Source organism: Schistocerca gregaria, chromosome 5 (assembly GCF_023897955.1).
Source record: "Schistocerca gregaria isolate iqSchGreg1 chromosome 5, iqSchGreg1.2, whole genome shotgun sequence".
NCBI lineage: Eukaryota > Metazoa > Arthropoda > Insecta > Orthoptera > Acrididae > Schistocerca > Schistocerca gregaria.
This window is the reverse complement of record NC_064924.1, coordinates 138,500,202-138,526,650: the sequence shown is the minus strand read 5'-3', so window position 1 is coordinate 138,526,650 and position 26,449 is coordinate 138,500,202. Positions and strand designations below refer to the sequence as shown.

At 43.4% G+C, this 26,449-nt stretch overlaps 1 protein-coding gene across 1 annotated transcript in view; it reads right to left on the bottom strand.

The window, feature by feature from the left end:
• The window catches only part of LOC126272526 (uncharacterized), a 104,356-nt gene extending 83,237 nt beyond the window's left edge, over window positions 1-21,119 (bottom strand). Inside the window, exon 1 of the mRNA XM_049975442.1 lies at window positions 20,968-21,119. Within this exon, the coding sequence (XP_049831399.1) occupies window positions 20,968-21,118 (151 nt within the window). The 5' untranslated portion in view covers window position 21,119. The remainder of the gene's footprint in view (window positions 1-20,967) is intronic.
• Window positions 21,120-26,449: the final 5,330 nt, after the last annotated feature.

Here is a 26,449-nt window from a genome sequence, read left to right as displayed (position 1 = left end):
CGCTGCTTTGTTCTCAGACGAGCTGGTGAGATGCGGCGAGAAGTAGCGACCGTCGAGATGTGTGCCCCTCCAGCTCATGGAAACAAACAGAACTTAGGAAGACTTGCAATCAGATCATATGGAAAGCATACACCGTGACTCAGAGTCATGCGCGAGTTACGTTGCTATTGGAGAAAAATATAAAAAACGGAAATATAAGTCAAGCGGCATTGTCAATCATTAAAAACGAGTTTTTCTGCTTGAGCTATTGCCCACGCCAAACTCGAAGGCCGCGTAGAATTAGAAAAGGAGAACGACAAACTGAGGAGGCACAAGCGCCACCCAAGTCGCAAACTACAAAAGATACGATCGCTAAGGTTACCAAGCGGCCAGACACGGCGGCCTTTCTCAGGACCCTGCCTGGCCAAGACGCTAATGTAAAAAAGATCCAAGAACTACTAACCACAACCATTGACCCAGTAAAATAAACAAAGTCAAACCAAGTAGAAACTCTGTGTTTGTTGAGGTTGCCACCGAGGAAGATAAGGAAAAATTATTAAACAACCCCAAGCTGAACTCTGTGGTCAAGCGTGAACCACCGAGAAAAAGAAACCCTCTGATCATGCTATATGATGTTCCCACAACAATGACAAATGAGGAACTTCATGAAACAATTAAAGAACAAAATTTTGAGCAAATAAATGATGAGGAAGTCAAAAACTCCTTCAAGTTGAGATTCAAATCGGGCCGATTAAAGACCAGCAGCGGCAAGGGCATCCTGTGTAGTGGCAATCCCAAAAGATGAAATTAATCATAAAGAACAGAAACCAGTCCAAGAAAGCACAGTAACGAGCTCACAAGATACCCCTGTAGTAAGGTTACCGCCAGTAGACCCGATCAAAGTATATGCTAACATTGAATATACAATGCAATTGGCGAAGTTGGAGCTGCCAGCAACCCTGGCCACTGCCTTGCGACATGTGGTTCGTGTGGGACACGAAAACGGCAGAAAAGTTACCTTCTCGGTAATGGAGGCTGTAGACAGGATACAGCTAAAGTCAGTGAATCTCCCCACCGACTTCGGAGCCCTGCAAGACCTACTAAATAAAGTTTTTGAAAGATGAGGAGAGAAATTCGACCTCAATTACGTCTATGAACAATCTGTGTTGGCAAATGAACAACTTATGTTTGAATAGAGCAAGACATGGCCTAACGACCACATACATACCTACTTTCCTTGTTGTTGTTGTGGTCTTCAGTCCTGAAACTGCTTTGATGCAGCTCTCCATGCTAATCTATCCTGTGCAAGTTCCTTCATCTCCCAGTACCTACTGCAACCTACATCCTTCTGAATCTGCTTAGTGTATTCATCTCTTGGTCTCCCTCTACGATTTTTACCCTCCACACTGCCTTCCAATGCTAAATTTGTGATCCCTTTATGCCTCAGGACATGTCCTACCAACTGATCCCTTCTTCTAGTCAAGTTGTGCCACAAATTCCTCTTTTCCCCAATCCTATTCAATACCTCCTCATTAGTTATGTGATCTACCCATCTAATCTTCAGCATTCTTCTGTAGCACCACATTTCAAAACCTTCTATTCTCTTCTTGTCCAAACTATTTATCGTCCATGTTTCACTTCCATACATGGCTAAACTCCATACAAATACTTTCAGAAATGACTTCCTGTCACTTAAATCTATACTCGATGTTAACAAATTTCTCTTCTTCAGAAACGCTTTCCTTGCCATTGCCAGTGTACATTTTATATCCTCTCTACTTCGACCATCATCAGTTATTTTGCTCCCTAAATAGCAAAACTCCTTTACTACTTTAAGTGTCTCATTTCCTAATCTAATTCCCTCAGCATCACCCGACTTAATTCGACTACATTCCATTATCCTCGTTTTGCTTTTGTTGATGTTCATCTTATATCCTCCTTTCAAGACACTGTCCATTCCGTTCAATTGCTCTTCCAAGTCCTTTGCTGTCTCTGAGAGAATTACAATGTCATCGGCGAACCTCAAAATTTTTATTTCTTCTCCATGGATTTTACTACCTACTCCAAATTTTTCTTTTGTTTCCTTTACTGCTTTCCCAATATACAGATTGAATGACGTTGGGGAGAGACTACAACCCTGTCTCACTCCCTTCCCAACCACTGCTTCCCTTTCGTGCCCTCGACTCTTAAAACTGCCATCTGGTTTCTGTACAAATTGTAAATAGCCTTTTGCTCCCTGTATTTTACCCCTGCCACCTTTAGAATTTGAAAGAGAGTATTCCAGTCAACATTGTCAAAAGCTTTCTCTAAGTCTACAAATGCTAGAAACGTAGGTTTGCCATTTCTTAATCTAGCTTCTAAGATAAGTCATAAGGTCAGTATTGCCTCACGCGTTCCAACATTTCCACGAAATCCAAACTGATCTTCCCCGAGGTCGGCTTTTACCAGTTTTTCCATTCGTCTGTAAATAATTCGCGTTATTATTTTGCAGCTGTGACTTATTAAACTGACAGTTTGGTAATTTTCACATCTGTCAACACCTGCTTTCTTTGGGATTGGAATTCTTATATTCTTCTTGAAGTCTGAGGGTATTTCGCCTTGCTCACCAGATGGTAGAGTTTTGTCAGGACTGGCTCTCCCAAGGCCATCAGTAGTTCTAATGGAATGTTGTCTACTCCCGGGGCCTTCTTTCGACTCAGGTCTTTCAGTGCTCTGTCAAACTCTTCACGCAGTATCGTATCTCCCATTTCATCTTCATATACATCCTCTTCCATTTCCATAATATTGTCCTGAAGTACATCGCCCTTGTATAGAGCCTCTGTATACTCCTTCCACCTTTCTGACTTCCTCTCTTTGCTTAGAACTGGGTTTCCATCTGAGCTTTTGATATTCATACAAGTGGCTCTCTTATCTCCAAAGGTCTCTTTAATTTCCTGTGGGCTGTATCTGTCTTACCCCTAGTGAGATAAGCCTCTAAATACTTACATTTGTACTCTAGCCATGCCTGCTTAGCCATTTTGCACTTCCTGTCGATCTCACTATGAGACGTTTGTATTCATTTTTGCCGGCTTCATTTACTGCATTTTTATATTTTCTCCTTTCATCGATTAAATTCGATATTTCTTCTGTTACCCAAGGATTTCTACTAGCCCTCGTCTTTTTACCTACTTGATCCTCTGCTGCCTTCACTACTTCATCCCTCAGAGCTACCCATTCTTCTTCTACTGTATTTCTTCCCCCATTCCTGTCAATTGTTCCCTTATGCTCTCCCTGAAACTCTGTACAACCTCTGGTTTAGTCAGTTTACTCAGGCTCCATCTCCTTAAATTCCCACCTTTTGCAGTTTCTTCAGTTTTAATCTACAGTTCATAACCAATAGATTGTGGTCAGAGTCGACATCTGCCCCTGGAAATGCCCTACAATTTAAAACCTGGTTCCTAAATCTCTATGTTACCATTATATAATCTATCTGATACCTTTCAGTATCTCCAGGTTTCTTCCATGTATACACCCTCCTTTTATGATTCGTGAACCAAGTGTTAGCTATGATTAAGTTACGCTCTGTGCAATATTCTACCAGACGGCTTCCTCTCTCATTTCTTAGCCCTGTAGTGTTCCTTTTGCAATATTCATCAGTATCGAGGTGAAACACAAATAAAAATGACTGTATGTGACTCAAAATGAATTACAAACATTGATTTATCTGCGAAAGGTAATAACATTAACTATAAAAATATACAATATAGATCGATAAATGCAGAAAAGACATTCTTTTTATTGTGTGAGATTATAATGTGATTATCTTTGTAAGAGTATAAAATACAATGCAATGCTCATTCTTCTGTCTAGTCTGTTTTGCTCTGTTCGTTCTGGTGTTAGCTGGAATCAGGTACGCAAGCTATTGTGCTGCGCTAGCATTTGTTTCTGTCGTAACGTAATTGCAAGTATTTAATGGTGTAAACTGTGTCCTAGTAAGAATGTATTAGTATAAAGTGATCTCCGTGTGTTATTTCAAGAACCTACGCAACATTTATCTTGTGAAAAGAATATTTAATGAAAATTATTTAGCATGTTTCCAGCTGCTGCGGAGCGAGTAACAGTGATCTCTGATTGTTAACAATTAGCAGCTATTACGCGGTACATTTAAAAATATTTTTTCACAGCACAATGTCTGATAGCCGGAGCGGGTGAAATTATGTTAAAATATTCAGTGAGATTAATTGAAGGAATCCAGTGAAATAATTTTATTAAAACTTGTCTATTTTCTGTGATAGTGAACTGGAGTTGAGTAATACTACGCTATTGCATTTACAGTAATTTGTAGGGAGCCTGGCGCTCGCTTAAACCAGATACAATACGTAATTGGCAACCTACGAAATTCATTATTTTGCTTATTATATCTCTTTTGTATTTTTTCGAAAGCTAAAAGTAAAAACTAACTCCACTAAAAATCAGTAACATATTACGATAAGTCAAAGGACAAACAAATTTACTAGGAGAGAGTTTCCTCTAAATAAATAGTTACATTATTTTTTTAAGAGACATAATAGCCCCAATCCATATTCACCTACTATGTTTCCTTCTCTCCGTTTCCTACAGTCGAATTCCAGTCACCCATGACTATTAAATTTTCGTCTCCCTTCACTACCTGAATAATTTCTTTTATCTCATCATACATATCTTCAATTCCTTCGTCATCTGCAGAGCTAGTTGGCATATAAACTTGTACTATTGTAGTAGGCATGGGCTTCGTGTCTATCTTGGCCACTATAAAACGTCCACTATGCTGTTTGTAGTAGCTTTCCTTAATGACCAAAATTACCATTGGCCAACTTAACACTCACAACAGCGGACTAGTGATGCAAGAGCTGCGTAAGGAGGTGGAGGAGAGGGGGCTGGATGTGCTCTGCCTACTGGAGCTGTACTCCCAAGCTGGAAAAATAGCACTTGCAGGCGCGACCTGGCAGGTTATCATCCGAGGGGAAGACACGAAAGCGGCGATAATAATTACAAACTAAGCCCTGAGAGCAACGATACTCTCACAATACACGACTAGTCACTGTCATGTCGTGGAGTTGCAATCTCCCGTCGGAGTAATAACACTAATTAACATGTATTTCAATATGGTGACATCGAAAGACACCTCGCCCACCTGACCACAGTAACCACGGCATTGCAGAGACGAAAAATAATATTTACTGCAGACATCAATACAAAATTCCCCCTATGGCACAGCGGTACAAGGGACACAAACGGGGAAAAGGTTGAAGATTTCATCATGGCCTCGCAACATGTGGTGACAAACAAGCCCGGCAACCCTTCTACCTATGCTACGGGAGGAGGACCAGGCACAAAAATTGATGTAACCCTAGTAACACTAAACATAGTAAATATAATCCATCAATGGAAAGTCGAAGAAAATGCCACTACTAGCGACCACAATCTCATAACATTCACCCTAGGTGATAAAATGTCCCTCTGCGCCATGGGGTGGGAGGTGCAATTTAACTATAAAAGGGCTGACAGGGAAGGCCTAGCGAGGGAGCGAGACATTCCTGCCTTGTCAGAGGGTGACGCACACCTGGACATAGACATAAAGGAGAGAACAGAGGAACTGGTGAGCGCAATAACTAGAGCGGTGAAAGCAGCCGTACCAACTAGGAGGAAGCCCATGGCGGCCTCTTCGTCACTATGGTCGGCCGAACTCGAGGATATGCGCCGGTCTGTCAGGAGGTTGAGGAGGCACTACCAGCGCAGTGTCGTCTGGCTGGAACGGCAAAGGTGGCTGCTGCAGTGTCAGGAGGCCAAACTTAGGTTCCAAATGAACTAAAAGCAGTAAGGACAAGAAGCTGGGAGAACTCTGTTCAGAATTAATTAGCATCAGATCCCTGGAGCACACCATACAAATTAGTCAGAGAAAAGATCCGCTCACCTATGGAATTGTCAACAGTCAGGCAAGGGGACAGGATGACGGAATCCTAGCAGGAGACTGCTGAGGCCCTCCTCCAGTCCCTGCTGCCTGACGATAGCGCAGATGGGGAATCTGAAGGACAGCTTCAGCTACGACATGATGACCTCGAAAAATACAACAATAACACGGCAGTCTACCCTTTCTCAGAAGAGGAGGTGGCTGCCCACATAAAAGCACTAAAGAGGGGTAAAGCTTCCAGGCCAGACGGCATTGTAGCGGAGGTGGTGCAATTCCTAGCTCCCCAGCTAACTGCACCACTCACTCACCTGTATAACGAATGCCTCAGACGACGGAAGTTCCCGAAGATCTGGAAGACAGCAAATGTTGTGATCATAAAATAAGGACATGATAAAGACCCAACAGAAACAAAATCATATAGACCCATATGTTTTGCTGGACATACTTGGGAAGATATTAGAAAAACTACTGGCTGACAGACTGGCTGCACACCGAGTGCTGTGTGGGATGAGCAGCTGGCACTTCAGCTTCAGGCCTTGGCGATCGACATCTGATGCAATCGCCCTGTCGGCTGAGGTCTGTGGCTCTACCTGCATAAGTATGTAGTTGGCATCATGGTAGATATCAGTGGCACCTTCGACAACCTGTGATGGCCTTCGGTTTTCTCCTGCTTGTGGGAGAAAGAATGTCCAGGGCCGCTTTATGGCTGCCTGAGGAGCTATTGTGAGGATCGGGAGGTCTGGCTATCGCCCCCTAGTGGGAGAGTTGGAAAATGAATAACAAAGGGATGCCTCCAGGGTTCCGTATTAGGACCCCTGTTTTGGGACATCCACATAGAGCCGTTATTGGATACTTTACAACAAAGTGAAGAAGTGCTAGAGGTGATAGCCTACGCAGATGACCTCCTCCTGTTGGTTGGTGACCGTAGTCGCGAGGACAAAGAGCCGAAAATAGAAAGAGCCAAGAATAAATTGCAACTATGATGCCAAAACACATAAATGAAAATATCACCAAGTAAGCCAACTTACCTATTACTAAAAGGACAGTTAATTAGAAACCCAACTGTGAGAATTGAGGGCTCACCGGTTCTTCGGCGATGTGAGGCATGGTACTTGGGAATCATCATTGATGAAAGGTGGAACTTCAGGAAACACATTGACACTATAACCCAGCCGGCCGGAGTGGCCGTGCGGTTCTGGGCGCTACAGTCTGGAGCCGAGCGACCACTCTGGTCGCAGGTTCGAATCCTGCCTCGGGCATGGATGTGTGTGATGTCCTTAGGTTAGTTAGGCTCAATTAGTTCTAAGTTCTAGGCGACTGATGACCTCAGAAGTTAAGTCGCATACTGCTCAGAGCCATTTGAACCATTTGAACACCATAACCCAAAAAGCCCTTCAAACACTAAACAATCTCATCTCCATCGGACATAAAAGATTTCATCTTCCCCCTCATCTCATAAAACTATATCACAGCAGTATTCTAACATCAATAGTGGGTTACAGCTTGGGAGTCTGGGTACACAGGCTCCCGAGTGCTGTGCCCGCCATGACAGTGAGAAGGGCTCAGAGAAATACGATACTGAGATCTGTGGAGGCCTATAGAACATCACCAGGGGGAGCCCTATTAGTCATAATGGGGCTCTGCCCCCTGGACATCAAAATTCGAGAACAGGCTGCTTGGTTCTGGGTTAAGAAAGGGAACACCGCGAAGATAGAAGAGAAAAGGGATTGGGGTTGAGGATAAGGGTAAGATAAGGCAAAGAGGCGAGCAATTGTGGCAAGAATTATGGGAAGCTGAAGAAACAGGTCGTAGAACTTTTGAATTTCTTCCTGACCAATTACCTGATCATGACACATCCCACTTACGAAGACAAGAAGACACTTTTCAAACTCTTAACCATTTGGCAGATGAGGTATCACGAAAAGTGTTAAAAGAATACCTGAGGGACATAAACTAACTTAACAATTTGAGACACACCAAATACTGAATTTTGCGCCCTATTCCCATACCGCCTGTACGCAGATAGGCCGACTTTCCCCATAGTCTGGAATCTTCTGCGTACAGGACTAGGGGGAGTGGGGTACAAAATCACCAATACAGGACAAAGCACCAGACTTGACGTAGGTTAGAACTAGTTAGTAGGACTTAGATTAGGAAATTAGCTATTTAGGAACCTGCAGCGAATTACATCCTTGGCCTGCACAGTGTCAGGGGCACGCCCATCGGGATTAACTCGATGGTCAAGGCTCTAAAAAGTAGGTTTATTGACTACTGACACAACTGTGACGCTGCAGGCAATAGAGTTTAGTTAAGCGTAGGTAATATAAATTTAATATTAACAATAATAGACAAATTAGTTGCCCATTGTTATCTAGTTATAGCTGTAGCTCACTAATTAGTCAAATCTGCAATTAATATTCGGATAAAATTCATTTAAGGAAGTGGGTTACGTTTGTATAATTACTATTATTGTTGCAATAAAGATTTTTTTAAAAAAGCATATGGAAAAGTTCTTTGGAATTTCGAAAACTGTTGAGTGATATGGGAACCAAACTACACATCAAAAAAAGTTTTGAATCACCCGTTACCTGAACTCCTGAAGATAGACGTTGACTGTGGATATTGTATCAGAGGCACAGTCCCTTTGGCTGTTCAGATATGTCACTAAAACCGCCCAAAGACGTAAACACCCGTGCATGAGTAGCGCCTAATAGACGGAGGGTGTCCGACAGCTGATCAGTTACAGTCATTCCACCAGGAAGGAGATACACGACTGGTGTTGTCTGTAGTTCAACCGTGCTTAGACCGTCAATACTGCGGTTCGATCGCGTCCACAATGTTACTTTCTACCAGGAAGGCGTCTCGGGGTGAACCAAAGCGATTTTGTTTGGACATGGAGGAGATACAGAGAGACAGGAACTGTCGATGACAGGCCTCGCTCAGTCTGCCCGAGATCTACTACTGCATTGAATGACTTCTACCTTTGGATCATGGCTCGAAGGAACCCTGACAGCAACACTACCGTGTTGAATAATGCTTTTCGTGCAGCCACAGGACGTCATGTTACGACTCAAACTGTGCGCAATAGGCTGCATGATGAACAACTTCACTCCTGACGTCCATTTTTGCAATCACGACAGCATGCAGTGCGATACAGATGGGCTCAATAATATGCCGAATGGACTGCTCAGGATTGGCATCATGTTCTCTTCACCGATGAGTGTCGCATATGCCTTCAACCAGAGAATCGTCGAAGACGTGTTTAGAGGCAATCTGGTCAGGCTGAACGTCTTAGGCACACTGTCTTGCAAGTGCAGCAAGGTGGAAGGTTCCGTGCTATTTTGTGGTGGCATCACATGGGGCCAACGTACGCCGCTGGTGGTCATGGAAGGCGCCGCAACGGCTGTACAATACGTGAATGCCATCGTACGACTGATAGTGCAACCATATCGGCAGCATATTGAAGACATTCGTCTTCATGGACGACAATTCGCGCCCCCATCGTGCACATCTTGTGAATGACTTCCTTCAGGATAGCGACATCGCTCGACCAGAGTGGCCAGCGTGTTCTCCAGACATGAACCCTATCTAACATGTCTGGGATAGATTGAATAGGGCTGTTTGTGGACTACGTGACTCACCAACTAGTCTGAGGGATCTACGCTGAATTGCCATTGAGGAGTGGGACAATATGGACCAACAGTGCCTTGATGAACTCGTGAATAGTATGCCACGACGAATACGGGCATGCATCAATGCAAGAGGACGTGCTGCTGGGTATTGGAGGTACTGGTGTGCACAGCAATCTGGACAACGACCCGTGAAGGTCTCGCTGTATAGTGGTACAACATGCATTGTGTGGTTTTCATGAGCAATAGGAAAGGCGGAAATGATGTTTATGTTGATCTCTATTCCAGTTTTCTGTATAGGTACCGGAACTCTCAGAACCGAGGTGATGCAAAACTTTTTTATGTGTATTATTCCTATTAGTTTGTAGACTCTATGGTTCTGTAGATATACAATAAGAATCCACACAGTTTGAAGGTCGTAAGGGTAGATAAGTGCGAGAACATTCGCACAATTAGTTTAAGAGTTCTCGCATTCAAGTTGTTAACAAGAATATATACACTCCTGGAAATGGAAAAAAGAACACAGTGACACCGGTGTGTCAGACCCACCATACTTGCTCCGGACACTGCGAGAGGGCTGTACAAGCAATGATCACACGCACGGCACAGCGGACACACCAGGAACCACGGTGTTGGCCGTCGAATGGCGCTAGCTGCGCAGCATTTGTGCACCGCCGCCGTCAGTGTCAGCCAGTTTGCCGTGGCATACGGAGCTCCATCGCAGTCTTTAACACTGGTAGCATGCCGCGACAGCATGGACGTGAACCGTATGTGCAGTTGACGGACTTTGAGCGAGGGCGTATAGTGGGCATGCGGGAGGCCTGGTGGACGTACCGCCGAATTGCTCAACACGTGGGGCGTGAGGTCTCCGCAGTACATCGATACATCGATGTTATCGCCAGTGGTCGGCGGAAGGTGCACGTGCCCGTCGACCTGGGACCGGACCGCAGCGACGCACGGCTGCACGCCAAGACCGTAGGATCCTACGCAGTGCCGTAGGGGACCGCACCGCCACTTCCCAGCAAATTAGGGACACTGTTGCTCCTGGGGTATCGGCGAGGACGCTTCGCAACCGTCTCCATGAAGCTGGGCTACGGTCCCGCACACCGTTAGGCCGTCTTCCGCTCACGCCCCAACATCGTGCAGCCCGCCTCCAGTGGTGTCGCGACAGGCGTGAATGGAGGGACGAATGGAGACGTGTCGTCTTCAGCGATGAGAGTCGCTTCTGCCTTGGTGCCAATGATGGTCGTATGCGTGTTTGGCGCCGTGCAGGTGAGCGCCACAATCAGGACTGCATACGACCGAGGCACACAGGGCCAACACCCGGCATCATGGTGTGGGGAGCGATCTCCTACACTGGCCGTACACCTCTGGTGATCGTCGAGAGGACACTGAATAGTGCACGGTACATCCAAACCGTCATCGAACCCATCGTTCTACCATTCCTAGACCGGCAAGGGAACTTGCTGTTCCAACAGGACAATGCACGTCCGCATGTATCCCGTGCCACCCAACGTGCTCTAGAAGGTGTAAGTCAACTACCCTGGCCAGCAAGATCTCCGGATCTGTCCCCCATTGAGCATGTTTGGGACTGGATGAAGCGTCGTCTCACGCGGTCTGCACGTCCAGCAAGAACGCTGGTCCAACTGAGGCGCCAGGTGGAAATGGCATAGCAAGCCGTTTCACAGGACTACATCCAGCATCTCTACGATCGTCTCCATGGGAGAATAGCAGCCTGCATTGCTGCGAAAGATGGATATACACTGTACTAGTGCCGACATTGTGCATGCTCTGTTGCCTGTGTCTATGTGCCTGTGCTTCTGTCAGTGTGATCATGTGATGTATCTGACCCCAGGAATGTGTCAATAAAGTTTCCCCTTCCTGGGACAATGAATTCACGGTGTTCTTATTTCAATTTCCAGGAATGTATATAACAAGGAAGCAAAGACTAAGGAAGTGCTAGATGACGATCAGTTTGGTTTTACGAAAGGTAAAGGCACCAGAGAAGGACTTCTGAGTTTGTGATTGATAATTAAAGGGAGACTGAAAGGAAAATCAAAACACGTTCGTAGCATTCGTAGATTCTTATTAATTTTATGACGATATAAAATGTTGCAAGATGTTCCAAACTATCTGGAAAGTGGGTGTAACCTCTATGGAAAGAAGCGTAATATGCAATATGTACATCAGCTAAGAGGTTAACATAAGAAGACCAAGGACAAAGTGGTCAGATTAGAATAAGAGTAAGACAAGCCTGTAATCACCCCTACCATTCAATCTGTACATTGCAGAAGCAATGATGAAATTAAAAGAGAGATTCAGAAATGCAATTGAAATTCATGTTGAAAGGTTTTCAATGATAAGAAAAGCTGGTGACATTGTTGTTTTCAGTGAAAGTGAGAAATAACGATAGGAATTATTGAATAGAATGAACGGTCTAATGAGCACACTCTATGAACAGAGCCTAAACCAACAAAAGGCTAAATTAATAAGGTGTAGCAGAAACGAGATTAGAGATAAACTTAACGTCTATATTGTAGGCGAGCTTCTAGACAAACCAAAGGAATTCTGCCACTTTGAGAGCAAAATAACTCATAATGGACAAGTTCAAGAGGACATAAAAAGTAGATCAGAACATTCAAAGAGGGAATTCCTGGCCAAAAGAAGTCAACTAATATCAAATGTGAGTCTTAATTAGATGACGAGTAACTGAGAATATTAAGTTTGAAGCATGAGATTGTATGAAAGTGAATCATGGACAGTGGGAAAATCGGAACAAAAGAGAATAGAAGTTTTTGAGATGTGGCGCTACAGAAGAATGTTGAAAATCAGATGAACTGATAAGACAAGAAATGAGGGTGTTCTCAACAGAATCAGTGAAGAATGGAACATACAGAACTCATTGGTAGGAAGATTGGACAGCATTTTGTTCTTGGTCTTGCATTCTTATTTTTCTTTCTTGGTTCTTGTACGTAATAACACGTCTTTCTCTGTATCTTACTCTTATTTTTCTCAGTATATCGAACATCTTGCGTAGTTTTACATTTTCGGATGCTTTTTCTTGGTCTACAAGTCCTATGAATGTGTGTATTTTTTTTTAAGTATTCATTCCATTATCAATTGCAACGTTAGAAGTGCCTCTCTCTTGCGCCATTGCCCTTGTTACAAACAAAATAATCTTCATCTGTCATATTCTCTATTTACTTTTCCACTCTTCTGTATATATTATTCTTGTCGACAAATTGCGTATATGAGCTGTTATGTTGACTATGCGATGAATCTTGCAAGTATCTGCTCTTGTTGTCGTCAGGGTTGTGTCTAATGGTATCACGCCAGTCTCATATTTTCTACGCACCAACATGAGTAGTTCTTAAGTGACTCTTTCCCCAATGGTATGCAAATTGCGAAGATATGTTGCTTAGCTCTTCTGCCTTCCAAAACTGTGTTAAGCTCTGGCTCTTATGTGAGATCTCCAAAGTCTTCCATTGCCATTCTCATTTCTTCTTCTGTCAAGTCATCCGACGAGCTCTTCCTCTCGTAGATGGCTTCAGTTTACTCTTTCCATCTATCCACACTCTCCTCTGCAGTCAACAGTGGAATTACCATCACTCCCTTAATACTGATACCCTCACTTTTAATTACACGAAATGTTCTTTTCAGTATTCTGTACGTTGAATCACTCGTTCAGACAACCATTTCTTACTCTCTTTCTTCACATTTTTCCAGCGGCCATTTCGCTTTGATTTCCAATCTCCTCCTAGTTACTTCCTTCCTAAGTGACTTATAATGCTATATTCTCGTCTTTCTCTGTACGTTTTTGTACCTTCTACTTTTGTCGGTCAACTGAAGTGTTGTTTCTATTTCTGTTTTTTCTCTGTTACCTTCTTACATCTATCCTTGTTTTTCCAACTTCTGTGGTGCTCTTTGCATGGATGTCGATTCCCATTCAACTGAACTGCCTGCTGTGGTATTTATTAAGATAGTATCTACAGCTTAAGAGGAATCAGACGCATTTCATGATTGCTCTGCACTTTAGTGTCCCACTTCTTTACGATTTTCTTAAACTTCGTTCCGTTCTTCGTAGTTAGTGAATTGACATCTAAGGTTATATCTGCCCCTGGGTATACCCTACAGACCAATATCTGACGTTGGAATCCCTCTCTGACTGTGATGCAACCTACATGGAATTTTCCTCTTCCTCAATCCTTTTCTAAGCGTACCTCCGTGGGGAAGCAAGTGCTTTCGATAGCTAGCGAGAGTTGCGAGTCAAAATAAAGACAGTAAGAGAGGGATTTCCTCTCCCTTCCAATCAGCTCGAAGACCAAACCTGGTATGCGGTGGTACTTCTTTTTATCAAGCAGCCATAATGTTATGCAACTGCTGTTGGTCATATGTTGACATTTTTATAATTCTGTAATTTGATAATAGAAGGCGAAGAAACATGTAAAAGTAATGGACCACAGTTTGAACACCATCGGGTAAACAGTTGCACAAAAAATCGATGTTTGACGCTATTTTACATCTGCGTGAATTTAAAGATGCAAATCTACAATTTTTTGTAGTATGTCTATTCTGATATAAAGCATGACATATAGAATTTATTTAACTCCATACATTAATTTCTGCCATCAATGATAACATCAACGACAACTGTAAAATTCTACAACTGCAGCAAGTTTTATCACTGATGATGAATATCAATAGTTGTGCAATTGCTACACCAAGAATAAATGCAGATGATAAAAGAATATTCATTGGACAAATATATTATACTAGAACTGACATGTGATTACGTTTTCACGCAATTTGGATGCATAGATCCTGAGATTACGCTGATACTATAGCTCCCTACTAAGCACTCATATACAACCGCTCGCTCACCGATAGATCTGTACCTACAGATTGGAAAAAATTGCGCAGGTCGCACCAGTGTTTAAGAAGGGTAGTTGGAGTAATCCATTTAACTACAGACCTACATCATTGACGTCGGTTTGCAGTAGGGTTTTGGAGCATATACTGTATTCAAACCTTATGAATCACCTCGAAGGGAACGATCTATTGACACGTAATCAGCATGGCTTCAGAAAACATCGCTCTTGTGCAACGCAGCTAGCTCTTTATTCGCACGAAGTAATGGCCACTATCGACAGGGGATCTCAAGTTGATTCCGTATTTCTAGATTTCCGGAAAGCTTTTGACACCGTTCCTCACAAGCGACTTCTAATCAAGCTGCGGACCTATGGGGTATCGTCTCAGTTGTGCGACTGGATTCGTGATTTCCTGTCAGGAAGGTCGCAGTTCGTAGTAATAGACGGCAAATCATCGAGTAAAACTGAAGTGATATCAGGTGTTCCCCAGGGAAGCGTCCTGGGACCTCTGCTGTTCCTGATCTATATAAATGACCTGGGTGACAATCTGAGCAGTTCTCTTAGATTGTTCGCAGATGATGCTGTAATTTACCTTCTAGTAAGGTCATCCGAAGACCAGTATCAGTTGCAAAGCGATTTAGAAAAGATTGCTGTATGGTGTGTCATGTGGGAGTTGACGCTAAATAACGAAAAGTGTGAGGTGATCCACATGAGTTCTAAAAGATATCCGTTTGAATTCGATTACTCGATAAATAGTACAATTCTCAAGGCTGTCAATTCAACTAAGTACCTGGGTGTTAAAATTACGAACAACTTCAGTTGGAAGGACCAGATAGATAATATTGTGGGGAAGGCGAGCCAAAGGTTGCGTTTCATTGGCAGGACACTTAGAAGATGCAACAAGTCCACTAAAGAGACAGCTTACACTACACTCGTTCGTCCTCTGTTAGAATATTGCTGCGCGGTGTGGGATCCTTGCCAGGTGGGATTGACGGGGGACATCGAAAGGGTGCAAAAAAGGGCAGCTCGTTTTGTATTATCACGTAATAGGGGAGAGAGTGTGGCAGATATGATACACGAGTTGGGATGGAAGTCATTACAGCAAAGACGTTTTTCGTCGCGGCGAGACCTTTTTACGAAATTTCAGTCACAAACTTTCTCTTCCGAATGCGAAAATATTTTGTTGAGCCCAACCTACATAGGTAGGAATGATCATCAAAATAAAATAAGAGAAATCAGAGCCCGAACAGAAAGGTTTAGGTGTTCGTTTTTCCCGCGCGCTGTTCGGGAGTGGAATAGTAGAGAGATAGTATGTTTGTGGTTCGATGAACCCTCTGCCAAGCACTTAAATGTGAATTACAGAGTAGTCATGTAGATGTAGAAATCAGTACCAATAACAACCACCTCCGGCCGTAATAACGGCCTTGATAAGCCGGAGGATTGAGTCAAACAGAGCTAGGATGGGGTGTACAAGTACAGCTGCCCATGGAGCTTCAACACGATACCACAGTTCATCAAGAGTAGCGACTGGAGTGTTGTGGCGAGCCAGTTGCTCGGCCACCATTGACTTGACCTGCAACATGCGGTCGTGCATTATCCTGCTGAAATGTAGGGTTTCGCAGGGATCGAATGAAGGGTAGAGCCACAGGTCGTAACACATCTGAAATGTAACGTCCACTGTTCAAAGTGCCGTCAGTGCGAACAAGAGGTGACCGAGACGTGTAACCATACGACGGGTGATACGCCAGTATGGCGAAGACGAATACATGCTTCCAATGTGCGTTTACCGCGATGTCGCCAAACACGATTGCGACCATCACGGTGGTGAAAACAAAATCTGGATTCATCCGAAAAAATGACGTTTTGCCATTCGTGCACCCAGGTTCGTCGTTGAGTACACCATCACAGGCGCTCCTGTCTGTGATGCAGCGTCAAAGGTAACCGCAGCTATGGTCTCCGAGCTGATAGTCAATGCTGCTCCAAACGTCGTCGAATTGTTCGTGCAAACGTCCCCATTTGTTGACTCAGGGATCGAGACGTGGCTGCACGATCCGTTACAGCATTGCGGATAAGATGCCTGTCATCTCGACTGCTAGTGATACGAGGTCGTTGGGATCCAGCACGGCGGTCCCGTATTACCTTCCTGAACCCACCGATTCCATATTCTGTTAGCAGTCATTGGACCTCGACCAACGCGAGCAGCAGTGTCGCGATACGATAAACCGCAATCGCGATAGGCTACAATCCGACCTTTATCAAAGTCGGAAACGTGATGGTACGTAATTCTCCTCGTTACACAAGGAATCACAACAACGCTTCACTAGGCAACGCCGGTCAACTGCTGTTTGTGTATGAGAAATCGGTCGGAAACTTCCCTCATGTCAGCACGTTGTAGGCATCGCCACCGTCGCCAACCTTGTGTGAATGCTCTAAAAAGCTAATCATTTGCATATCACAGCATCATCTTCCTGTCGGTTAAATTTCGCATCTGTAGCACATCATCTTCGCGGTGTACCAATTTTAATAGCCAGTAGTGTATGTTTATTTCTGTATCCATTGTTAGTGGTAGTAATAATAGTAGTAGTATAATTATTTTTTCTGTGTGCTGCTCATGTACTATACATGTTGTAATGTAGGTTGATTAAGAATGACAGGTTATATGTAAGAGGGCGCATGAATGCCCTAATTATATCAGGTGAAATAAATGCATAAAGAAGAAAATAAATGAATGTAATGTGGCAAAAGCCCGCTAGAGTTTGTAATCGACTTTAAACCACATCTAAGGACTTCGGGTCTACCCTTCCTTTCGAGTCATAATGACTATTCTGCTAGAGTTGGCATCGTGCAGCAGATCCCCATACCCTCTGTAGCGTATGTGCGTCTGTGCGCTGTCTGCGTCACCAGGTGGTCTCCAAGCTCTAGCGGTTTCTGAAGAAAGTGATGACAGCACCTTTATGCATTGTCGCTATTATGAGAACGACGATGAGCGAAAGTCTGAAAAGGTCGTATGTTCGAGATTTGTGTTGAAGTCTTGTGTATGTGCAGCCTAAACCGGACCACATAGTGTTTTTTAGTTCCCTACTTGTGTCCTACTTTCATGGTGAGTGTCCTGCGGATGCATCCGCCTTCCAAGGCAACAGCCGTGTTCACACGGCCACATGGACACGTTCCTGATTGACGAGCACTCTGGCATACCATCGCATCTCGACCTGCCCGCTAAACCCTCCGATCTCAGTCTCACAAGAAATTTCTGGGGCCATCGTGTGGAAAGTGGCAGTCTAAACGTCCCTGCGATCTGGCTGCTCTACGAGATTTGATGAGTGACGTCAGCTGAACAGAGACATACCTGGAGAGACTTGTGCACCCTCTTCGTCGGCCAGGTCAGGTCCGTGCCAAGGCCAGAGGCGATGTACTGTACTGCTGTGTTAGAATGATCTCTCCTTATCTGACATCAGTTGAAATCTGTCATCAACGTTCGTGTTTATTAATGGTAACATACCTTCCAAGGAAAAATCTTGAATTTGACATCTTGTCTTATGGATAAAAAGGCACACTTGCCAGAACTCAACCCTAGCAACGAAAACCCTTTCCCCCTCTTCCCTCCCCCCCCCCCCAAATTGGCGATAATTCTGACGGTATGCATTTATGACCTCTTGAATGTACAGCTTTTAAACTTCCACATGCGCAGGTTGCCTCTCACTGGTTCCATCCCACTGCAACTGCCTAATGCCCGAGTGCAAAACAATGAACAGCGGGGTGACATCCAGAGCCCTCAATTCGCGGTATGTTGAAAGCGACGAGGAAGGAGGTGGATAAGCAATATGATATATATATATATATATATATATATATATATATATATATATATATATATATATATATATATATATATAGGGTGTTACAAAAGGTACCGCCAAACTTTCAGGAAACATTCCTCACACACAAATAAAGAAAATATGTTATGTGGACATGCGTCCGGAAACGCTTAATTTCCATGTCAGAGCTCATTTTAGTTTCGTAAGTATGTACTGTACTTCCTCGATTCACCGCCAGTTGGCCCAATTGAAGGAAGGTAATGTTGACTTCGGTGCTTGTGTTGACATGCGACACATTGCTCTACAGTACTAGCATCAAGCACATCAGTACGTAGCATCAACAGATTAGTGTTCATCACGAACGTGGTTTTGCAGGCAGTGCAATGTTTACAAATGCGGAGTTGGCAGATGCCCATTTGATGTATGGGTTATCACGGGGCAATAGCCGTGAGACAGATTTCCAGAACGAAGGTGTCCCGACAGGAAGACGTTTCGAAGCAATTGATCGGCATCTTAGGGAGCACGGAACATTCCAGACTATGACTCGCGACTGGGGAAGACCTAGAACGACGAGGACACCTGCAATGGACGACGCAATTCTTCATGCAGTTGACGATAACCCTAATGTCAGCGTCAGAGAAGTTGCTGCTGTACAAGGTAACGTTGACCACGTCACTGTATGGAGAGTGCTACGGGAGAACCAGTTGTTTGCGTGCCATGTACAGCGTGTGCAGGTACTATCAGCAGCTGATTGGTCTCCATGTGTACACTTCTCCGAATGGTTCATCCAACAATGTGTAAATCCTCATTTCAGTACAAATGTTCTCTTTACGGATGAGGCTTCATTCCAACGTGATCAAATTGTAAATTTTCACAATCAACATGTGTAGGCTGACGAGAATCCGCACGCAATTGTGCAATCACATCATTGACACAGATTTTCTGTCAACGTTTGGGCAGGCATTGTCGGTGATGTCTTGATTGGGCCCCATGTTCTTCCACCTAAGCTCAATGGAGCACGTTATCATGATTTCATACGGGATACTCTACCTGTGCTGCTAGAACATGTGCCTTTACTAGTATGACAACATGTGGTTCATGCACGATGGAGCTCCTGCACATTTCAGTCGAAGTGTTCGTACGCTTCTCAACGACAGATTCGGTGACCGATGGATTGGTAAAGGCGGACCAATTCCATGGCCTCCACGCTCTCGTGACCTTAACCCTCTCGACTTTCATTTATGGGGGCATTTGAAAGCTCTTGTCTACGCAGCCCCGGTACCAAATGTACAGACTCTTCTTGCTCGTATTGTGGACGGCTGTGATACAATACGCCATTCTCCAGGGCTGCATCAACGCATCAGGGATTCCATGCGACGGAGGGTGGATGCATGTGTCCTCGCTAACGGAGGACATTTTGAACATTTCCTGTAACAAAGTGTTTGAAGTCACGCTGGTACGTTCTGTTGCTGTGTGTTTCCATTCCATGATTAATGTGATTTGAAGAGAAGTAATAAAATGAGCTCTACATGGAAAGTACGCGTTTCCGGACACATGTTCACATAACATATTTTCTCTCTTTGTGTGTGAGGAACATATGGCAACGGCCTTGCCGCAGTGGATACACCGGTTCCCGTGAGATCACCGAAGTTAAGCGCTGTTGGGCGTGGCCGGGACTTGGATGGGTGACCATGCGATGTTGCCATTTTTCGGGGTGCACTCAGCCTCGTGATGCCAATTGAGGAGCTACTCGACCGAATAGTAGCGGCTTCGGTCAAGAACACCATCATAACGACCGGGAGAGCGGTCCTCCTATCCGCATCCTCCCATGAGTATGACACGGCAGTCTGATGGTTCTGGTAGGCCACTCGTGCCCTGACGACGGAGTGCTATTACGTCTTCAGAGCAAACTTCTAAATCAGTCACTTTCTGATTTTACATTTCTGATCTATTGCAGCAATGAAGTTGTTTGACCAAAGTGATTTTGGTGAAACGGTAGTGCCATCGTCTTCATCCTCTCATAAAGAAGGATCAAACTTCACTCAACTATTCTTCTCTGCTTTTACCGTATCTTCACTCAATTATTTTTCGTTTAAATAACAGCACAAAGAAACACTTGTACACCTTCGTTTACCTCGTGTAAAAGACAGTCGAATAGCCACATGTGACGATGTATACCAGTCTCAACTTTCGCGAGCTTTGACTTTTAAATGTTGCAATTTGACCGCCATTGTATACTGCTTCTGGAGGTGCCCACACTGTCGTCTGTTGGTTCACCGACATTATAAACAAGAAACAGTTAGTTACTGTACGCTACAGTAGTTCGCGCTCCGGCTGTGGGAAGCCGAAGTGAGACGGAGCGAGTGAGAGACAGTCGGTAGACGAACGTTTAAAAGCTGCGTGTTCAGAAGGTCACAACTGCGTACTGTCAGAATTATGGCACAAATCTCCGCGCAGGATCGATAGATGGGGCCGATATCTTGCAAGTGCCCTTTTTATATCTTTAACATATGAGTCCAAGTTGGTGATCTTCCCTTGTTAGATGCAATCTGTTGTCAGCTGATACTGTTTCTTTTCTCCAGTGTGGTTTTATTTCTATGTACCTTAATTAGGTCATAGTTTTCAGCTCTGGCACAACCCAATATCATACGTTCATGAACTTAGATGAGATTTTTTTTTTACAGAATGTCTTAATGAGCACATTATGCTTTATTCAACAATAACGGACTTGCAAATACGATACTCACCAGTTTTGTTCGAGTATTTCTGCAAAAAATTAGGTTGATGGTACAGCTCACATTGTCCCCTGGCGTATATGGCTGTCGTGCTGCGCCGAACAGCATACAGTGATTGAGACAGGGCAGAACGTCTCAGGTGATCCGTCTGCAGCCTCGTCATGTTCCATTCCATGTCGTTCAACCTTCCAAAATAAAATGGAGTCAACTGATATAACAAATGATATTCTGAAACTTGACTATTTTTTAGAATAGAAAAGTGAAAACCAAACTCAACTGGCCTCTTCACCAGCTTTTACTTTTCCCATTGACAGAGGTCACCAGCTCATTAGAGATGAATCAGGGTGACGGACAGTTATTCTGGCGTAAATTATGACTGGTACGTGAGACTGCTGACATACCCTGGCGAAATAAGTGGTCTTTGTTGAAATACGAGAATTCCCATACAAATGTACAGCCAGAACTACGACAGGACAAGAATGGCATACCACCTCTAAAAACATGGAGTGGGCAGTCCTCTACAAGGATTCTGGAAGTCTTATTGGACTCTGTATTAAGAATTAGCACTTTGATCTCTTCGATTATGAGATTAGTGGGGACAAAATTGACTAGAACAGTCAACCACTGTGGAAGCTGCTACAGTAATGCCATTAATAGCCAACGCGGCCCATTTTTTCTTATTTGTATGTGCACTGTTCTCCCATATTTTAGCATAATCTTCAGCAGCTGAATATACAAGTGAATCTGCAAAATTGCGATGTTCATCTACATTTCCTCCCCAGTTGTTTCTGGCAATGTGGCGCAGTAGATTTACTATAGAGCCAAACGTCTTTGACAGACGGCAGAGGGAGACACCTGGATAATTGAGGAAGTAGTTGTGGGAAACTTTGGTCCTATCTAGGAGCACGTATATCTGCCTGTGCTGTGTGCCTCTTTATTATAGAGATGGAACGCTGTGAGCTCTGTTTTACTTGGGTTTAGCTGGAGTCTCTATTTGTAAATGTACTCATTCAGTTTGGTGTCAAGTTGTGGGCTCGTTGATGCAGTCAGTAAGCAGCTCATCTTTGCTTTCTCAGTGAGGTGGTGGTAGTGCCACAGCTGAATGCCACTTCACGTGGTGTGAGAAGGTAGCTTATTGGGTGAGTTAAAGATTCAGATGCCGTTTTCTGGAAGTTTCAAATGGGGTGAAACAGGCCACTGGGGGACCCCAAAAGATGGCAACCACTCCTGCCTCACTGTTTCTTGCAAGCCTCGCCAAATAAATCTAGTTCTGATTTAATTTTTTTTCAGTAGTCATAATTCGCATTTGTTTTTACCTTGTGTTTTATTAATTGGGTTAATGAGTAACTATTGCTTTCTTTTTTATGAGAATGCTTACAGATAGTAATTATAATAAACTGGGATAAAATTCGGCCAAGATTTGCTGTGTAGTAGTTAGATTTACTTTCTTTTAATTATAAAATGTTTAAGTTTTGGACTATGTGACATCCCTTAAAGCATCTATGCCTTGAGTAACGGAAGTTAAGAAGGATTTGACAAAAGCAAAATTTGACGTAACAAACACATGTGTTGTAAAACCTTCAAATCGCAGCGGATCAGCAATCGTTGGTTAATACTAAAAACCATCCTCGATAGCGAAAAAAGCACCTAGTGCTAAGTGTTAACCCAGGTTTCGGTGTAGATAACTACACCTTCTTCAGAAAAACAATAAAACCCACAAGTGCCTAAGAAGACCTTTGTCAATGATTAAAAGAACACCACAGCTGTACATTTATAAACGAAAAAGAAAAGGAAAACACAAACAGTACATATGTACAAAGTCAAAACCACTATTTAACTTAATGGTGTAAGCTCCACCTCACACCGGCCAATGTTCGATGGGCCATGACCCGCCATAAACATTTGAGTTTATGGCGGGTCATGGCCCAACGAACATAGACCAGTGTGGGGCAGAGCGTACACCATTAAGTAGTGGTTGTGACTTTGTACATATGTACTGTTTGTGTTTTTCTTTTCTCTTTCGTTTATAAATGTACAGCCATGGTGTTCTTTTAATCATTGACAAAGGTCTTCTTAGGCCATAGTCCCGCAGCGATCGCAGGCTTGGCGTGGTTACAACGGATTTGGTAATGTTAGTGTTAGGGATGGCCGGATGCCCTACCTGCCGCCACCCCGTACCCCCCCCCCCCTCCCCCCCAGGACGGAACCAGTGTACCCCAACTGTCTGCATCCAGTGTAAATCGTGAAATAGTGTGGACGTGTTTTAAATGTCTGCGACGCATGTAACTGAGGCAGAACGTGAGAACCAGCCCAGAATTCATCTAGCGGGATGTGGGAAAGCGCCTAAAAACTACATCCAGGCTGGCCGGCACACCTGCCCTCCTTCTATCCAGGGCCGGCGCGCCTACCCGAGTCCAGAAAGCAGCGGGCTAGTGCTCTCGGCCAACTTGGCGGGTACTACTAGTTATGTCTGCTAGACCATTAATATAGGATGTGTACAGCAAGAGCCCAACAGAGCCAGCCAGGGACCCTCGGTGTGCTGTCCACAAAGTGGCTGAGCCGCCGCTTCTTGGACCCGTACCGCCACAGTCTTAGACGGCAGTCCGCGCGAGCTCAGCTGACGAATGTTGAGTGGGTTCCCATGACGACACACCGACATTATCAGCCAGTCTCAAGCATGCTCATCCCGGTTCATGTAACAACTGTAGTACAGTTTTATTCACCCGAGGATCAATCTTTCAAGAAAGCTGGACATGTGGTTGCTTTACAAGTTGATGACTGAAGACATGTATGTGTCCACATGTCTGTATATACCACACAAGTCTAGTTTGGCATGGATGGGGCAGGCGGTCGGCTGTGAAGCCATAGTAGGAAACATCCGGATATTTTCCTAATGTAGTTTAGGGAAATCACGAAATAACAAAACCAGGATACCTGGATGGGAATTATAGCCAGCATCATCATGAATACAAGGGTAGTGTGTCAGAAACAGAGCAACATCGTTACATTTTCCACTAATGCACAATATTTGTTTATGCATGTATTCTTGTAATGAAGTTAGTTCATAACATAAAAATCTAGTGCTACACTGTTCACTCACTTCTTGACACACTCTATACACGCTACATGCATACCATCAGCAGACGCCACTGTCACGACGATGATGATTGGTTTCACTTTTTTCGTTGACTTGCTTGAAAAACTGACCTCTCATCGCTCCATAATGAGTGAAATGCTGAACTCAGAAAGATGTTAGTATTTTTATTAAAAAGGAAACATAGTGTGAACGTGAGTAGGAAATGACAGAGGTATTTTATTAGTATTTACTTGTCTTACATTGTTTACCAAACCTCTACTGTGTTGTCTAAGGAATGTAACTAGCACACAAATACAGCTAGTTACTAACCGCTCCTATAAACAATCTCCTTTACTGGTCTCTTGAGTCCCATTAGAAAATATGTTATTCCTTGATAGATATTGTCCCATATTCATGAGCAGAACTGACGAATTTTTATGTATAAACAACTAAACACGTCTATCGAATTTTTAATGTCTCTCAAGAGAGTTGTAATTCGGTCAAATATCGCCGTTACGTTGGTCTGACGTAAGCTAAATATATTATGTACAGTGAAACATTACAAATGCAGATAATGATTTGGCAATGAACAAAAATGTTTAAACTAGTCACTAATAAAAATATTATTTGCAACTCTGACAAAAATGTTAACTAATAAAATACAAATATATTGAGTTGCTGACCCTGATACCGACACAATGTTGGAATTGCACGAACAGTATCATTACACATCCAATTTAGGAGCTGACAGACAGTAAATCATGTTCTGGAGGGAGGTAAGTCTCACACTTCATTAGAATAAAACTTTGTACATCCACTTCCTTATGAACAAATAAGTCCTTGCTGGCATTCAAATTTTAAAGTGGTGGTGCAATTAATGCATCACAACACATTGAGTTTCTGTGACTGAACGTATATTGTAACCTCTACAAAGTCACATATCGAAAGGCTGAATAAAGGTGCACTGACTATTAAAGGACTGTCCACAGCACCTGCACTTTACAGAACACTGTTCACCATCACATTATGTGAGATACTGTTTCAAAAGAATTCATGTAAGTAAAGAATGATATTCTAGCCCAAAAGCGAGCTATCGATACCGTTTATGGTGTAATTCACATGTATCACATACACTTTCATTTAGTGATAGCGACATTCTCTCTCTGACATCACAGTATATTTAATTTCTCAAAAGATTTTTGGATGCCAGTGTCCACTTGTTTGAAAGGAATAATAGTAGGCATGCAAAGCAGGGAAGACAAAAGAAGGAACTGAGGTCAGGTAGTGTCGAACTAAATTCTCCAAACTCAAGCTAAAAGATTTCTCCTGGCAATATCTCATTTCTTGCAGAAGTGCTTCAGTTCCACTTGAGTTGTGTGACTATAACTAACTTAAATGAATCGAAAAGATGAAAATAATTTGATACCTGAGTGCTTCATGTCTGCCTCAAAAAGTGTAAGTCAATGAAGTACATTGAAAAGCTCGCAAACTGTTTATCAAACAAACATACCTACTCCCACTATCCTGACATGGGTTTTCTGCCGTTTGTGCAAATCACTCCAAGGAGATGTTGGGAACGTGCGTACTACAACGCCATGGCTGACATGTTACCATTTCAAGAATGAAGTGCTGGAGATAAAGTAATGTCAGAATTGAAGCCGTGAGTAGGGGTCGTGGATCATGTCTCGATATTTCAGCTCGTGAGAGCAATGCCCGCAAAAAGAAGAGGAATGGGTTTGAATACCTGTCTGACACAGAGTTTCATCTGTCACCAAGATTCAGATTTTCCTTTGTTCCATTTCTTATATATATTAATGTGAAATATCTTTTTTACCATTATCATTATAATTGTCGTTGCTATTTGTTGTTATCTTTAGCTCAAAGACTGGTTTGATGAAGCTCTCCATGCTACACTATCCTGTGCAATCCCCTTAATCCCCAAATAACTACTGCAACCTGTATTCAGTGACAGATGTTTACTGTACTCATCATTTGGGTTTCTCTACAATTTTTACTCTTCACATTTTTACTCAGTTACGAGAAGGGACAGCAGGTGTCCTGTCAACTGAACCCAACTTTTAGTCAAGTTGTGCCATATTATTTTCTGTTGCTAATTCGATTCCGTACCTCCTCATTAATTAGGCCATCTACCACCTATTCTTCAGCAGTCTGCTCTAGCACTTTTAAATATTTTCTGTTCTCTGCTTGTGTCAACTGCTTATCATCCATGTTTAACTTCCACAGAAGGCTACACTTCAGACAAATACGTTTAGAAATGACTTCCTAACAGTCAAATTTATATTGAACGTTAATACATTCCTCTCTTCCAGAGATGCATTTCGAGCTGTAGCCAGTCTATGTTTTATACACTGCCTTCTTCGGCTGTTACATTGCTGTCCGAATAGGACAACTCATCTA